Source organism: Oncorhynchus tshawytscha, linkage group LG29 (assembly GCF_018296145.1).
Source record: "Oncorhynchus tshawytscha isolate Ot180627B linkage group LG29, Otsh_v2.0, whole genome shotgun sequence".
NCBI lineage: Eukaryota > Metazoa > Chordata > Actinopteri > Salmoniformes > Salmonidae > Oncorhynchus > Oncorhynchus tshawytscha.
Genome location: NC_056457.1, coordinates 33,653,357 through 33,666,249, shown reverse-complemented (window position 1 = coordinate 33,666,249; position 12,893 = coordinate 33,653,357). Strand labels below are relative to the sequence as shown.

The 12,893-nt window shown below is 47.3% G+C and overlaps 1 protein-coding gene across 1 annotated transcript in view; it reads left to right on the top strand.

Annotated features, from left to right (window-relative positions):
* The window catches only part of LOC112227457 (phospholipid phosphatase-related protein type 5), a 78,386-nt gene that overhangs the window by 54,878 nt on the left and 10,615 nt on the right, over positions 1-12,893 (top strand). The window contains exon 6 of the mRNA XM_042308668.1: positions 11,621-11,734. Coding sequence (XP_042164602.1) covers positions 11,621-11,734 — 114 coding nt within the window. The remainder of the gene's footprint in view (positions 1-11,620; positions 11,735-12,893) is intronic.

The following is a 12,893-nucleotide window of genomic DNA, read 5'->3' as shown; positions in this document are numbered from 1 at the left end:
AGGGCCACTATTGTCTTGTATCTACATGCTGCCACTGGGAAACATAATGAGGAAACACGAACTGAGCTTTAACTTTAAATGCTATTAACACTCAGCTGTGCGTCATTCACAAACACTGCCACTGACTGCACTCCCTGTTAGCTGCCTGCAGGACATCCTATGCAGTTTCCTGCAGTTAAACTGCAAAAGACACAGGTTGCACTGATTGGCACTGGCACCATCAGTAACAACAACAGCAGTGACAGCCTTAATATTGATGGTGTCAAGGTCCTTCCCTTCCAGGGAGGTTCAGCAGCTACAGACTCAATACTGATGGTGTCAAGGTATTCCCCTTCAGGGAGGTTCAGCAGCTACAGACTCAATACTGATGGTGTCAAGGTCTTCCCCTTCAGGGAGGTTCAGCAGCTACAGACTCAATACTGATGGTGTCAAGGTCTTCCCCTTCAGGGAGGTTCAGCAGCTACAGACTCAATACTGATGGTGTCAAGGTCTTCCCCTTCAGGGAGGTTCAGCAGCTACAGACTCAATACTGATGGTGTCAAGGTCTTCCCCTTCAGGGAGGTTCAGCAGCTACAGACTCAATACTGATGGTGTCAAGGTCTTCCCCTTCAGGGAGGTTCAGCAGCTACAGACTCAATTCTGATGGTGTCAAGGTCTTCCCCTTCAGGGAGGTTCAGCAGCTACAGACTCATTACTGATGGTGTCAAGGTCTTCCCCTCCAGGTAGGTTCTCAACATGGGTAGGATATTTGACAGTCAACTCTCGTTTGAGGCCCACATCAAAAGTGTGATCAAGTTGTATTTTTCCATCTATGGAACATTGCCAGGTTACGACCTATGCTGTCACAGCCTGCAGCTGTGCGACTTTATACAATGCCGTCTGTACTATTGTAATGCCTTGTTAGTTGGCACAAGAAGCCTAAGATGGCTACAATATGTCCAGAACTGTGCTGCACTTGTCCTCAACTACACCTCCCCCTGTGAGCACATACCTCCAGTGCTGTTCAACCTCCATTGGCTCCCCATATGCTCACACATTGACTTTAAAATCCTGGTTCATACCTATCAAGCTATCCACAACTCTGGACCCAAGTACCTATCTGACCTCATCCTACCTACCAAGCTATCCACAACTCTGGACCCAAGTACCTGTCTGTCCTCATTCTACCTACCAAGCTATCCACAACTCTGGACCCAAGTACCTAATGTTGATGCAGCCAGCCCATTCCCCCTCAGTTGAACTCTATAAGATCCAAGATCCTCTGTCTTTCTCTCCTCTGACTCTCTCTATCTCTCTCCCTCTGTCTCTCTCTCTATCCTCTCTCTCTCTCTCTCTCTCCTCTGTCACTCGCTCTTCTTTTCTGTCTCTCTCTTCTCTCCCTCTCTCTTTCCTCTTCTTTCTTTCTTTCTCTCTCCTCTTTTCTCTCTTCTCTCTTTCTCTTTTCTCTCTCCTCTTCTCTCTCTAGCACATGGGAGCTGAGATGAATAGGGTAGTGGGCTGGGCTAGGCTAGGAGAGTAGGATGTTCACTCTAAAGAGACACAGCACCATTAAAGCTGAACCCACCAAACTGTTGAGTGCTATTAGTGGTTACTGCTCACTGCTGAAATGAACCAACTTTCAAAGAGGATTCTAATGGATTCTAACTTTGTGCGAGTTAAAAACATGGCTGGTGGCACTTTAAATCGGATGACAAGATTATAGTAATAACTGGAACATGATGGGCCTCCTATTGGAGAACCCTGATATAGAGCGTCATTGACGCCTCTCTGTATTGCATTGAAGTGAAAGAAGTTTAGATCGATTAAACTCTGGTCGATTAATGTGCCATGAAGCTACTACTATCCGTTCCAAGGTTGGAGCTCAAGCATGTGATTGAGCATCAGATGTTACTTTAACAAGATGTCTGTGATTCACGTTGATTGATGAATTGATTGATGAATTGATTGATGAATTGATTGATGATTTGAATGACTATAGTACTTTCTATGTCTGATGCCAGAGAATCTAGGGCAGGCAAGCGTATACACTGAGTGTACCAAACATTAGGAACACCTTCCTAATATTGAGTTGCACGCCCTTTTATCCTCAGAACAGCCTCAATTCATCAGGGCATGGGAACTCTACAAGGTGTCAGAACAGCCTCAATTCATCAGGGCATGGACTCTACAAGGTGTCAGAACAGCCTCAATTCATCAGGGCATGGGGACTCTACAAGGTGTCAGAACAGCCTCAATTCATCAAGGCATGGACTCTACAAGGTGTCAGAACAGCCTCAATTCATCAGGGCATGGACTCTACAAGGTGTCAGAACAGCCTCAATTCATCAGGGCATGGGGACTCTACAAGGTGTCAGAACAGCCTCAATTCATCAGGGCAGGGACTCTGCAAGGTGTCGAAAGCATTATACAGGGATGCTTTCCAATGTTGACTCCAATGCTTCCCACAGTGTCAGGTTGGGAAACTGTTGAGTGTAAAAAAAACAGCAGCGTTGCAGTTCTTGACACACTCAAACCGGTGCGCCTGGCACCTAGCACCATACCCGATTCAAAGGCACTTTGAATATTGTGTCTTTCCCATTCACCCTCTGTCTGAATGGCACACATACACAATCCATGTCTCAGTTGTCTCAAGGCTTAAAAATCTTTCTTGAACCTGGCTCCTCCCTTTCATCATCGATTTAACAAGTGACATCAATAAGCGATCATAACATTCACCTGGTCAGTTTATCATGGAAAGAGCAGGTGTCCTTTAATGCTTTGTACACTCAGTGTATAAGTTTAGGTTATACAAAGTTTGGTTAAACAAGGTTTTACTTAAGCCCGGTTTCCATTGGCACTTAGAAGTCAACTCAGGTTGGGCTGTCCTTGGTGGGCTAGCTCAAATTGAATTTCCACTGCCTCCAGAAATGTGAAATTATGTTATGTTGCGAGGTAGCCATTATGTGACTGCAGCTGGCTTCACTAATGTTGCTAAAAGATGTTGAAGAATGTAATTCACCCTCACCATGCTGTAACTAACGTTACCCCATACTCCTGCCAGTACCAGACAAATTTAGAGCCATGTATTTAGCTTGCTGACTTTAGTTAATAACTAGCTAAATGGTTAGCATTGTCACTAGCATAACAGGCTAGCTAATAGATTACCACTTTACTTTCCATGGCGTTGGCTATTAGCTAGCTAGCTAACCAAGCAAAGCAGACGACGGGTTTGATATGACGTAGCTAGCTAGCTTATTTCAACTCTGATTTGCTATTTTAACATCAGGATCTAGCGATGGTGGGCATTTGTGTCATATCTGACTACTGCAGTAGTGCTTGGCAATGTTGTAGCTAACAACAACAAGCCCAGGTGAGCTAGCTAAATGGTGTGTCAGCATTCAGCAGTGATCAGCTTGGTGGTTGCATAGTAACGGTGTCACAAGCCCGAATTCTAATTGTGCTGACACCAGTTGTGAAACTGGTCTGCGCTGGTACGGGTTTCCCTCGATCCAGATTGAATTTGAGAATTCCATTGTAGTCTGCTCGAATTTGGCCCTAATTTTAAGTGTCAGTGGAAATGGGGATTTAGTGTCTGGAAGTAAGTCACCTAATTAGAGTCTTCCTTAAGCACATGTGTCTAAACAAGAAGGTCAAGAGGAACCACTGCACTACACCACTATGACATCACTGTGTCACAGTCTACCGTCCTCCACTACACCATTATGACATCACTGTGTCACAGTCTACCGTCCTCCACTACACCATTATGACATCACTGTGTCACAGTCTACCGTCCTCCACTACACCATTATGACATCACTGTGTCACAGTCTACCATCCTCCACTACACCACTCTGACATCATTGTGTCACAGTCTACCGTCCTCCACTACACCATTATGACATCACTGTGTCACAGTCTACCGTCCTCCACTACACCATTATGACATCACTGTGTCACAGTCTACCGTCCTCAACTACACCATTATGACATCACTGTGTCACAGTCTACCGTCCTCCACTACACCATTATGACATCACTGTGTCACAGTCTACGGTCCTCAACTACACCATTATGACATCACTGTGTCACAGTCTACCATCCTCCACTACACCACTATGACATCACTGTGTCACAGTCTACGGTCCTCAACTACACCATTATGACATCACTGTGTCACAGTCTTCCGTCCTCCACTATACCATTATGACATCACTGTGTCACAGTCTACGGTCCTCTATGTTGCAATAACTAAGTAACATACAATACTGTAACAGCCCTAGCTTTTTGGGAGTGCTGGACTGTGGTTAGCCATCTTGCCCTGTAGCCCGGGGTTCCAAGGTAATGTACGTGTGTACTTTTTCTATAAAAGTTAATCAAATAGAGCAACAGCAATGAGAAACAATCTGTGGTTGTATTTGATTAACATTTATTGAAAATGTATCGATTTCAGCAAACAAAAAAGGCACTACAGAGAACAAACATAGGTACAACGTGGGCGTTTCATAATTGACATTTTCTGAAGAATTGACCTTGGGCGAATCGATGTAGTCATGGCTAGAATCCACAAATCCTGGTCTGGGCTCAACGTCGTTGGTGAAATTCATCATAAATTTCCTACACCATGGAGTGGAGTTTAGCCCTATAATCCTCCATGGACATGGTAAAGTTACATTTGTACCTGTTGTAGCTAGCTAGTGTTTTGACATTTTGATATCTGTTTAGTTAATGAGAGAGAGAGAGAGAGAGAGATTAGTGAATACAGGAAACCGTGTGTGTGAGACATTGTAAGCTAGCCTACATTTAAAAAAAACATGCACCCCACAATATGGATGTAAAGTCTTTCTTGAATCATCAGTGATCCTTGTATTTTTGTGTATTTTTGACAATACAATACATTTTGCCTATCCATACTCCCCCTCAACACTCATTCTAATGTTACAACTCTTATCTACCCTTTTCAATTCTTGATTCTCTTTTCTTCCAGGAATCTTCTATCTTGGATGGAAGGAAGGAGAAACTAAAAAGGGCAGAAGTTCAGAAGTTATCCAGCCTGCTGAATAAGAAATGGAAAAATACCTGTTTTTATGTCTCTCTCTCTCTCTCTCTCTCTCGCTCTCCTCTGACTGCCAGATTGATGGGTGGCAACATACTGTAGTTAATGTACTTGCTAGGCTAAGTCTAACTTAGTGAAGACCTTAGGTAATGGTTAATCATGATATGTCTCTGTCTTTACAGTTCCTTACACATGTCAATGATCTGATGCTTGGCCACACACTCAGTTACCAGTGACCTATTCTGCAACATCCCAGGTGAAGGAGACAGCAGACCCACCCCTCTTTAAATCCATAGTCATTGACAAATGTTACATTTTATTCTGTTTGATACTGATCTTTAATAGGAGCTAGGTTGGTAAGAGCTAGGTTGGTAAGAGCTAGGTTGGTAAGAGCTAGGTTTGTAAGAGCTAGGTTTGTAAGAGCTAGGTTTGTAAGAGCTAGGTTTGTAAGAGCTAGGTTTGTAAGAGCTAGGTTGGTAAGAGATAGGTTGGTAAGAGCTAGGTTGATAGGAGCTAGGTTGGTAGGAGCTAGGTTGATAAGAGCTAGGTTGATAAGAGCTAGGTTGATAAGAGCTAGGTTGGTAAGAGATAGGTTGGTAGAGAGGTTGGTAAGAGATAGGTTGATAGGAGCTAGGTTGATAAGAGCTAGGTTGATAAGAGCTAGGTTGGTAAGAGATAGGTTGGTAAGAGATAGGTTGGTAAGAGATAGGTTGGTAAGAGATAGGTTGATAGGAGCTAGGTTGATAGGAGCTAGGTTGATAGGAGCTAGGTTGATAAGAGCTAGGTTGATAAGAGCTAGGTTGATAAGAGCTAGGTTGATAAGAGCTAGGTTGGTAAGAGCTAGGTTGGTAAGAGATAGCTTGGTAAGAGATAGGTTGATAGGAGCTAGGTTGGTAGGAGCTAGGTTGGTAAGAGCTAGGATTGTAAGAGATAATTTGGTAGGAGCTAGGTTGGTAAGAGCTAGGTTTGTACTAGCTATGCTGATGATCATTGCACGTTTTTTTCTCTGCATCAGGTCTCACTGAGACTGGATTCCCCAGGAGACATGCTATTCAGCTGCCCATGACTGCCTTATCTTAAATGCCTGCTATCTAGAACCTAAAAGCGTTTATCGGCTGTACCCATAGGATAACCATTTGAAAAAAAATGTTTGGTTCCAGGTATAAATATTTTGGGTTCCATGTAGAACCCTTTCCACAGAGGGATCTACACTGAGTATACCAAATATTAACACAATCCTAATATTGAGTTGCACCCCCTTTTGCCCTGTGAACAGCCTGAATTTGTCAGGGCATGGATCCTACAAGTTATCGAAAGAGTTCTACAGGGATGCTGGCCCATGTTGACCCCAATGCGTCCCACAGTGTTGCCAAGTTGCCTGGATGTCCTTTGGGTGGTGGACCATTCTTGATACACACAGGAAACTGTTGAGTGTGAAAAACTCAGCAGCGCTGCAGTTCTTGACACAAACCGGTGCGCCTGGCACCTACTACCATACCCCATTCAAAGGCACTTCAATCCTTTGTCCTGCCCATTCACCCTCTGAATGGCACATACACAATACATGTCTCAAGGCTTAAAAATCCTTCTTTAACCTGTCTCCTCCATTTCATCTACACTGATTGAAGTGGATTTAACAAGTGACATCAAAAAGAGATCATAGCTTTCACCTGGATTCACCTGGTCAGTCTATGTCATGAAAAGAGCAGGTGTTTAGTATACTCAGTGTACTTGGAACCTAAAAGTGTTCTACCTGGAACCTAAAAGTGTTCCACCTGGAACCAAAAAGGGTTCTACCTGGAACCAAAAAGTGTTTTACCTGGAACCTAAAAGGGTTCTCCCTGGAACCAAAAACGGTTCTCCTATGGGGACAGTCGAAGAACCCTTTTAGATTTTGACTGAAGATACTTCACTGTGTGTTACTGTTCAGTCGTGTCCTGCACGTCCAAATTATGCCAATCGTTCATTTATTTTCTTCTCTTTTTATTCTTACAGTAAGTGTCATGAAAAGCCAGAAAACTCTGGAGGTTGATGTGTTGCGGGCCCTCTGGAAAGTCCTAAAATATGCCCCTGACAACCACGGTGGTTCGTCAACTAGTTCCATGGAAATGCTTTGAGTCCACAAAGTTTCTTCAGGAATGTCCTGTACTAGTTATCTTTTAAAATCTCTAATTGATAAAGTTGTAATTTGCTGATTCTCTTCATTGCAGATCTGACCCCTCCCACTCTTCAAGATGGCCACTACGCTCCGGTATCGCCCCCTCTGTGTTCAGAGGTCCTCGATGAGGATCTGACCCCTCCCACTCTTCAAGATGGCCACTACGCTCCGGTATCGCCCCCTCTGTGTTCAGAGGTCCTCGATGAGGATCTGACCCCTCCCACTCTTCAAGATGGCCACTACGCTCCGGTATCGCTCCCTCTGTGTTCAGAGGTCCTCGATGAGGATCTGACCCCTCCCACTCTTCAAGATGGCCACTACGCTCCGGGATCGCCCCCTCTGTGTTCAGAGGTCCTCGATGAGGATCTGACCCCTCCCACTCTTCAAGATAGCCACTACGCTCCGGTATCGCCCCCTCTGTGTTCAGAGGTCCTCGATGAGGATCTGACCCCTCCCACTCTTCAAGATGGCCACTACGCTCCGGGATCGCCCCCTCTGTGTTCAGAGGTCCTCGATGAGGATCTGACCCCTCCCACTCTTCAAGATGGCCACTACGCTCCGGTATCGCCCCCTCTGTGTTCAGAGGTCCTCGATGAGGATCTGACCCCTCCCACTCTTCAAGATGGCCACTACGCTCCGGTATCGCCCCCTCTGTGTTCAGAGGTCCTCGATGAGGATCTGACCCCTCCCACTCTTCAAGATGGCCACTACGCTCCGGTATCGCCCCCTCTGTGTTCAGAGGTCCTCGATGAGGATCTGACCCCTCCCACTCTTCAAGATGGCCACTACCCTCCGGCATCGCCCCCTCTGTGTTCAGAGGTCCTCGATGAGGATCTGACCCCTCCCACTCTTCAAGATGGCCACTACCCTCCGGTATCGCCCCCTCTGTGTTCAGAGGTCCTCGATGAGGATCTGACCCCTCCCACTCTTCAAGATGGCCACTACCCTCCGGTATCACCCACTCTGTGTTCAGAGGTCCTTGATGAGGATCTGACCCCTCCCACTCTTCAAGATGGCCACTACGCTCCGGTATCGCCCCTCTGTGTTCAGAGGTCCTCGATGAGGATCTGACCCCTCCCACTCTTCAAGATGGCCACTACGCTCCGAGATCGCCCCCTCTGTGTTCAGAGGTCCTCGATGAGGATCTGACCCCTCCCACTCTTCAAGATGGCCACTACCCTCCGGTATCGCCCCCTCTGTGTTCAGAGGTCCTCGATGAGGATCTGACCCCTCCCACTCTTCAAGATGGCCAATACGCTCCGGTATCGCCCCCTCTGTGTTCAGAGGTCCTCGATGAGGATCTGACCCCTCCCACTCTTCAAGATGGCCACTACGCTCCGGGATCGCACCCTCTGTGTTCAGAGGTCCTCGATGAGGATCTGACCCCTCCCACTCTTCAAGATGGCCACTACGCTCTGGGATCTCCCCTCTGTGTTCAGAGGTCCACGATGAGGATCTGCCCCTCCAACTCTTCAAGATGGCCACTGTCTCCCCTCTGTGTTCAGAGGTCCTCGATGAGGATCTGACCCCTCCCACTCTTCAAGATGGCCACTACGCTCCGGTATCGCCCCTCTGTGTTCAGACGTCCTCGATGAGGATCTGACCCTCCCACTCTTCAAGATGGCCACTACGCTCCGGTATCGCCCCCTCTGTGTTCAGAGGTCCTCGATGAGGATCTGACCCCTCCCACTCTTCAAGATGGCCACTACCGTCCGGTATCGCCCCCTCTGTGTTCAGAGGTCCTCGATGAGGATCTGACCCCTCCCACTCTTCAAGATGGCCACTACGCTCCGGTATCGCCCCCTCTGTGTTCAGAGGTCCTCGATGAGGATCTGACCCCTCCCACTCTTCAAGATGGCCACTACGCTCCGGGATCGCCCCTCTGTGTTCAGAGGTCCTCGATGAGGATCTGACCCCTCCCACTCTTCAAGATGGCCACTACGCTCCGGTATCGCCCCCTCTGTGTTCAGAGGTCCTCGAGAGGTGTGACCCCTCCCACTCTTCAAGATGGCCACTACGCTCCGAGATCGCACCCTCTGTGTTCAGAGGTCCTCGATGAGGATCTGACCCCTCCCACTCTTCAAGATGGCCACTACGCTCCGGGATCGCACCCTCTGTGTTCAGAGGTCCTCGATGAGGATCTGACCCCTCCCACTCTTCAAGATGGCCACTACGCTCCGGTATCGCCCCTCTGTGTTCAGAGGTCCTCGATGAGGATGTGACCCCTCCCACTCTTCAAGATGGCCACTACGCTCCGAGATCGCCCCCTCTGTGTTCAGAGGTCCTCGATGAGGATCTGACCCCTCCCACTCTTCAAGATGGCCACTACGCTCTGGGATCTCACCTCTGTGTTCAGAGGTCCACGATGAGGATCTGACCCCTCCCACTCTTCAAGATGGCCACTACACTCCGGGATCTCCCTCTGTGTTCAGAGGTCCTCGATGAGGATCTTACCCCTCCCTCTCTTCAAGATGGCCACTACGCTCCGGTATCGCCCCCTCTGTGTTCAGAGGTCCACGATGAGGATCTGACCCCTCCCACTCCTCAAGATGGCCACTACGCTCTGGTATCGCCCCCTCTGTGTTCAGAGGTCCTCGATGAGGATCTGACCCCTCCCACTCTTCAAGATGGCCACTACGCTCCGGTATCGCCCCCTCTGTGTTCAGAGGTCCTCGATGAGGATCTGACCCTCCCACTCTTCAAGATGGCCACTACGCTCCGGTATCGCCCCCTCTGTGTTCAGAGGTCCTCGATGAGATCTGACCCCTCCCACTCTTCAAGATGGCCACTACGCTCCGGTATCGCCCCTCTGTGTTCAGAGGTCCTCGATGAGGATCTGACCCCTCCCACTCTTCAAGATGGCCACTACGCTCCGGGATCGCCCCCTCTGTGTTCAGAGGTCCTCGATGAGGATCTGACCCCTCCCACTCTTCAAGATGGCCACTACGCTCCGGTATCGCCCCCTCTGTGTTCAGAGGTCCTCGATGAGGATCTGACCCCTCCCACTCTTCAAGATGGCCACTACGCTCCAGTATCGCCCCCTCTGTGTTCAGAGGTCCTCGATGAGATCTGACCCCTCCCACTCTTCAAGATGGCCACTACCCTCCGGTATCGCCCCCTCTGTGTTCAGAGGTCCTCGATGAGGATCTGACCCCTCCCACTCTTCAAGATGGCCACTACGCTCCGGGATCGCCCCCTCTGTGTTCAGAGGTCCTCGATGAGGATCTGACCCCTCCCACTCTTCAAGATGGCCACTACGCTCCGGTATCGCCCTCTCTGTGTTCAGAGGTCCTCGATGAGGATCTGACCCCTCCCACCACTCTTTTTAATCATTAATCAAATAAAATAAATCTGCCTGTATTTGTTCTGTGTCCCAGTCTTTCTGCGTCTGTGGGTGAATTATGATATAATTACTGTATAATCAGATATGCAAAACAGTGTGATGTAGATTTGTTTGTGTCATTGCTTGATCTATTTTAAATGTAAGACGTATTTTGCAGATTTAAACTTTAAAAAGTTGCTATGGAAACAGATAGAAATGCCACGAGCAATGTTTTCTGTATCCAACTGCTATTGTCTGTAGGTAATATGCTATATTCAGCTGGCCATTACCAGGTTAGGATGAGGTCTTAACTATGACCAGTAGGCTAAGTAATATAGGACATAATATAATTGTCACAATTATGACCAACTGGTCAGATAGAGGTCACAATTATTACCAACTGGTCAGATAGAGGTCACAATTATGACCAACTGGTCAGATAGAGGTCACAATTACGACCAGCTGGTCAGATAGAGGTCACAATTATTACCAGCTGGTCAGATAGAGGTCACAATTATTACCAGCTGGTCAGATAGAGGTCACAATTATGACCAGCTGGTCAGATAGAGGTCACAATTATTACCAGCTGGTCAGATAGAGGTCACAATTATTACCAGCTGGTCAGATAGAGGTCACAATTATGACCAACTGGTCAGATCGAGGTCACAATTATTACCAGCTGGTCAGATAGAGGTCACAATTATGACCAACTGGTCAGATAGAGGTCACAATTATTACCAGCTGGTCAGATAGAGGGCACAATTATTACCAGCTGGTCGTACGGTGGTCAGAAAAAGCCTTCATATTTGTTTTTGTAAATTGGTGTGTAACTTCAGTCTCTCTCTGCTGTGTGTTCTAGATGGTGTATATCTCCTGTCTCTCTCTGCTGTGTGTTCTAGATGGTGTATAACTCCTGTCTCTCTCTGCTGTGTGTTCTAGATGGTGTATACAGTATATCCTGTCTCTCTCTGCTGTGTGTTCTAGATTTCCTGTCTCTCCCTACTGTGTGTTCTAGGTGGTGTGGTGTTTAACTCCTGCCTCTCTCTGCTGTGTGTTCTAGATGGTGTATACAGTATATCCTGTCTCTCTCTGCTGTGTGTTCTAGGTGGTGTGTGTGGTGCATAACTTCAAAGGCAAGCTGTTGCTGAGTGGTGAAGACCCCCCACAGGAGAACATGTCTAGAGTGGAGAGCCCACTGGAGAAGTACATCAGTTTGCAGGTATTCAACCCTATATACTTTTCCCTACTCGACCCTACACCCTGTAGAAACACCCTACACCCTGTAGAAACACACTACACCCTGTATAAACACCCTACACCCTGTAGAAACACCCTACACCCTGTAGAAACACCCTACACCCTGTAGAAACACCCTACACCCTGTAGAAACACCCTACACCCTGTATAAACACCCTACACCCTGTATAAACACCCTACACCCTGTAGAAACACCCTACACACTACACCCTGTAGAAACACCCTACACACTACACCCTGTAGAAACACACTACACCCTGTATAAACACACTACACCCTGTAGAAACACACTACACCCTGTAGAAACGCCCTACACCCTGTAGAAACACCCTACACCCTACACCCTGTATAAACACCCTACACACTACACCCTGTATAAACACCCTACACACTACACCCTGTAGAAACACCCTACACCCTGTATAAACACTCTACACCCTGTATAAACACCCTACACCCTGTAGAAACACACTACACCCTGTATAAACACCCTACACCCTGTATAAACACACTACACCCTGTAGAAACACCCTACACACTACACCCTGTAGAAACACCCTACACCCTGTAGAAACACACTACACCCTGTATAAACACCCTACACCCTGTAGAAACACACTACACCCTGTAGAAACACACTACACCCTGTAGAAACACCCTACACCCTGTAGAAACACCCTACACCCTGTATAAACACCCTATACCCTGTAGAAACACACTACACCCTGTATAAACACCCTACACCCTGTAGAAACACACTACACCCTGTATAAACACCCTATACCCTGTAGAAACACACTACACCCTGTAGAAACACCCTACACCCTGTATAAACACCCTACACCCTGTATAAACACACTACACCCTGTAGAAACACCCTACACCCTGTATAAAGACACTACACCCTGTATAAACACACTACACCCTGTAGAAACACACTACACCCTGTATAAACACCCTACACCCTACACCCTGTAGGAACACACTACACACTACACCCTGTATAAACACACTACACACTGTATAAACACACTACACCCTGTAGAAACACCCTATACCCTGTATAAACACACTACACCCTGTAGAAACACACTACACCCTGTAGAAACACCCTACACCCT